This window comes from Tigriopus californicus, chromosome 1 (genome assembly GCF_007210705.1).
Source record: "Tigriopus californicus strain San Diego chromosome 1, Tcal_SD_v2.1, whole genome shotgun sequence".
NCBI classification, from domain to species: Eukaryota; Metazoa; Arthropoda; class Copepoda; order Harpacticoida; family Harpacticidae; genus Tigriopus; species Tigriopus californicus.
Genome location: NC_081440.1, coordinates 2,407,796 through 2,412,901, shown reverse-complemented (window position 1 = coordinate 2,412,901; position 5,106 = coordinate 2,407,796). Strand labels below are relative to the sequence as shown.

Below are 5,106 nucleotides of genomic sequence, written 5' to 3'. Positions count from 1 at the left end.
GGGATTGCCATTGAATACATTTAGTGGCGCGATTGTCAAAATGAAGTCCCGAATTCGGAGAGCTGCAGGGCTGATTGATGGCTTATTTGATTGCTTTGGTTGAAAGTCATGATTGAGCGGTGATGAATCAAGTCTAGCTTTAAATGTCAGGGCAGGTCTTGGATTAGAAAATTAAGTTGCAGCATCCGACCCAAGCTCCACCTGAACAACACCGGCTGAACAATCGACTTGTACTGTTATTCAAAAGATAATAATAATTATTGAAGATCTCAACTAAATCTTTTGCAATTTCTTTTTAAAGATCATTTCATGATTAAATCCAATAGCGCAAAAAAGTCCAATATGGAAGCACTGTTTACATGGTTTTTTTTTTGTTGTTGTTTGGATGAAAGCAGCGTTACCATGATAAGTGATGCCACTAAACTACCCAAGTTTAGCAGGTGAAAAATGACGACTTCGATCGATCGAACTGGAATGAAAAGAAAAATGAAAAAAGTTTAGTCGTCTTGTATGAGTATCGGTTGCTGACACTCATAACTACTGAGATTATTTCTAGCTATGATGTTCACACCTGTCAAAACAATTCAATTAAGTTTTGGTGTTGTCTGTTCTGTTGTGCCATCTTACAACGAGTATTCATTTGCTCTTAATTTCATGAGCTGAAAATTTCGCGCGGTTTGGGTCGAATCACTTCAGACGGATAATGCAGTGTGTAGTTGGCCGAACTTCGAGCTCTGATATAAATACGGAAACGGGTTCAAAAGCCAAATGACTGGCGCAATAAATGAATTGGATTTTATGCTCCTTGAGCGGGCTAACTTGGCAGACTCTTTGATTTTTGGCTTCTCCTGATTGGACAAAGGCTAACATATGGCAGAAGTGGTTCCATCCACCGTATGTGGAGCTCACTCCATAGCATGAAGGTTGCATCAGATTATTTGGACGAATATTTGAGGAATTTTTATGGCGTCCCTGGTCAAATCCGCCCGTCTAGCCAGTATCAAGCGAATCGAAAGCCAGCCGTCTGAAAGTGATCCAGGATTGTGACTCATAGACAGTTCAAGATCCAATGAGAAGCAATCTCGCAATGAATATGTTTTTTTCAACTACACAAGGCTCGGTACCCGATTGATTCTGAAATTGGAAAATACACCTCGTGGAATTTAAAGCTAACAAAGCAAATAAAACTAACCGGCCGTGCACAGGGGTGGAAAATGTCACTCAGAGCGATGGTACTCGTTACGTTATTAACGAACCCTGAAATCTCTGGTCCTTTTTAGGAGGCTAGAAGTTATTTGGCTATAATACAAACCATTTATCTTTCAATTTTCAATTATAGCATGAAAAAACCAAGAAACCTTCATAAAAACATTAAAAAGCACTGTCTGAAAATAAAAATATATAAACTACTGCAAAGATATTCTTCCATTGATCGAATTGATTCATTACGGCTTTCGTAAGATTGACGGCATTGTCAGCTCGTTTTGAACCCAAGCTCCTCCGTTCTTAGTCCTTCCGCCTCCCGCCTAATCAGCCAGCCCTGTTCCTGCCTTCCAGGAAATCAAGGCGTCCTTGAGCCAAAGAGCCCATGAAGGGTGACGAACCCTACACTTTAGATGCGAGTATCCACACCTGACCAGCCTCATTTATTCACGCTATCACTGTCTGTGACCATCTAATAATGACGCTCATGAATATCAAATCATCATATCCATTAAGTTTATACCCTAACTACTCATGGCCATGCCATGCCTTAGTATTTCCCACCGGGCTTCAACGTGCCTTTTGGTCACTTGCTTGGTTCAGCGTGTAGTCGTTCAGTTGGTCCTGGTGAAGTGAGCAGAACGGGCCCTGAACAGCGGAAAAGAAGAACAAGTGAGTGAGTCAGAAAGTGAGTGAGGCTGAGTTTGGCCATCGTCCGGAGTGATCCATACCCACTAATCCTCGTACAGCCTCGTGCCCCGCCCGACCGTTACACCCCTCGTTCCAGGCTATGACCCAGTGAGTCGGGAAGTGGCCGTGACGTGAGCCGTGGGCCGTGTGCGTGGCCTGAATTGTGCCCGTCATAGTTGAGGGCTAGGGGCGGATCATGTCGGCCCATCCGGCCTCGCGTTGGTATTTCTCGGCCAAGCAACTGGAGGACACGCCCAGTGCGCAGGCGGGTCTGGCCAAAGAGAAGGAATTGAGTTATCGCCAACAGGCGGCCAATTTCATTCAGGACATGGGACAACGTCTACAAGTGTAAGTCCATCTTTCAACCGGGATTTAGCCACTCAAATGGCCGCGGGAAAGAATCCCTGGATCCGGATGGATCCGGATGGATCCGAAAGGATTCGGAAAGATTCGGAGACCGGAAGCCAAGTTCTGGCCTCATTTGGGCATGTAGGCGGGGAATCTCTCCCTGATTTCATTCCTGTAGATTGGGGTTATATTTGAAATGTTATGAAAATCAGTTTCGTTGTATCTAGGGCAGAGTTGGGCATGACACTGGGTGGATCGTTGACCCACCCGGGTTTTATAGGCACGACTAACGGAGCGTCTGTATTGAAGGCGTGGCGGTTAGTACGAAACCACGTCGAAATTGGCCCCCTGATAGGTGGTCTATCATCGTGTTTGAGTCCTTCCCATGGCGTAACCATGATTGGGTCTCCACCGATTGGAGCGTCCGGCCAGTCACGTGGATTGAGACGCGGTTATTTAGTAACGCGTCCATTTGTTTGGATAGTTGGCGTCTCTGTTGATGAATGTCCCCCGAGATTAGTTAGATGAGCGTGGGCATAGGTCGAAGACTCTCCCTCAGAAGTTCCCAGGAGGTTGTTGGTTAGTTTGTTGGTCAGATGGTCGAGCCCAATGCCTTAAACCGGAGGAGTAAATCTGACATCGAGCCAAGATTGTACTTTATCGGTCCCTAAGTTGGTTCCTGTCATGAACTGATGATGGGTAGGCCAATGCAGAGATATTTCCCCTTCTTGGTCCCAACCATCATTAATTCGAACCTCCTGATCGAAAATGAACTGAAATTCATCCACTAAATGCTGTAAAAACCAACACTCATGCTTTGATTTAAATACCACATAGAAGCTGGTGACTGGGATCGAACCTAGGGTAGTATACTAGACGCTCTACCAATACACTGCAACTTATAGCCTGGTCCCTCGGGATATGTTACGACTGTCATGATGGACGCCCACCTGCCAATCTGCCATCTGATGGGTGTAGTGAGTGAGCGGAAATGATACTTAGGAACTAAATAACCAAACTCCTGACGACTACCATGTCAACTAGGTCGGGCTGTTATGAAAATGTTTGAAATGTCGGTCAGTTCATCAACGCCAAGTCGAGTCCAGTTATGGAATGATCAAAGAGTAAAAAGTTCGAAACACAAAAAACATGCTCGACAAATAGAACAAAGCGACAGACTTGGCAATAAAAAAAAGGATACAGGGCTCATTCAGAAAATCATCCAACCCTGGGATTGGCTACCGTGAAGGACGGATCGGCCTTTGGATCTTAAAGTTTTAAAATATTGAGCGAACACAATTTACTGGAACCGAAATGATCATGAAATTCCAGGAAAAGTTATAGCTTCAAGAGGTCGACTTGTTTCCAAAACAATTCTCCATCAGATTAATGCCTACTTAAAACAAACTTTTCTCTTAGATTTAAAAAAAATGTGAAATTGTCGCCGATCTTTCCTAATTTTGAATGATAAATGCTCGAAGTAGATGATGTTAAAAAGCAATAGCTCCCCAAGAATTCCATAAACCAAATGGCTTGTTTTTTTTGAAAGTTTACATCCCAGAGGGACAGAGAGGGTAGCTAACGGTAGGACCCCACAATAATTCAGGATTCAAAAGATGGTTAAAATATAGATATTTATAAGAGGTCACAAAGTCAGTCAGATTACGGTACAAGGATTTCAAATAACAAGACGAAAAATTAAGAATTGCCTGCAAAACAGTTTTTTAAATGGCAATCTGATGAATATGAGTCTATGAAAGTATTCAGCGTTTGTAATTTCCGGAGTTTCAATGAGTCTTGAGAAGAAGATTTCAAATTAGTTTGCTTATAGAAATTATTCCATGTTTTTGGTAAAAGATGTTTTTTAATCATAAGCATGTGACAATAGCAAAAAGCTGGACACGCTCTCTTGATAATCGGTCATCAAATGATTCCTTCCAGTCTAATAAGCTTCAAAATTGAATGGCCATCCCCATATAGTTAACCTTTATGCCTTCCCCTGAACTAAGCTGGTTTTTGACTATGAAACGCATTTTTTTGTTTGTAGGACGCAATTATGTATCAACACGGCCATTGTGTACATGCAGCGGTTCTACATGTTCCACGCCTTCAACCGCTTCCACCGGAATACGCTGAGTGCGGCTGCGCTCTTCTTGGCCGCTAAAGTCGAGGAACAGCCCCGAAAACTTGAGCACGTGATCAAAGTGGCCTACATTTGTCTCCACCGGGAACCGCTCTCCGTGGATTCGAAGAATGATGTAAGTCCCATTTGCCCCAAGCCGATTGGTTAGTTCTTCGATGTGCATTATCGCCCTCTCATGCTTGGTGTTTTTCTCTCTCCTCCAGTTGTACCTTGAACAGACTCAAGAGTTGGTGAGCAACGAGAACATTCTTCTCCAAACCTTGGGCTTTGACGTGGCTATTGACCATCCGCATACCCATGTGGTTCGGTGCTGCCAATTGGTCAAGGCTTCCAAGGAACTGGCCCAGACGTCCTACTTCATGGCCACCAACAGGTAAACAAACCCCTCTCCATTTTAAGGTGGCTACAAGAGAAGGGTCTGTGAAGTGGAACGGGGATCGGCAACGACTTTGAGACCGAGGACCTTAGTAAACGTGAAATGAGATCCCTTCATTCACAGTAACTTGCACTGTTTCTCGGTTTGAAGTAAAGGCAACCAAGTTAAGCAATGTGCAGAGGCTTCAAGTTTCTGGGCAAAAAAAAGAGCCACACTGGTTTCTGTCGGTCGCTGAATTAAATTGTCGTTTGAAACGGGTTGATGGGTGAGTGCCTCCACCTGATGGGCCTTGTTCTGTTGATTCCAGTCTTCATTTGACCACCATGTGCCTTCGATTTCCGCCTAC

The 5,106-nt window shown here is 44.0% G+C and overlaps 1 protein-coding gene across 1 annotated transcript in view; it reads left to right on the top strand.

Moving 5' to 3' along the window:
• Positions 1-1,786: 1,786 nt before the first annotated feature.
• Positions 1,787-5,106, top strand: part of LOC131883764 (cyclin-T2-like) — a gene marked incomplete in the record, with an annotated part of 7,004 nt that continues 3,684 nt past the window's right edge. The window contains 4 exon segments of the mRNA XM_059231322.1: positions 1,787-2,241; positions 4,289-4,499; positions 4,588-4,757; positions 5,068-5,106. Of these exon segments, the coding sequence (XP_059087305.1) occupies positions 2,090-2,241; positions 4,289-4,499; positions 4,588-4,757; positions 5,068-5,106 (572 nt within the window).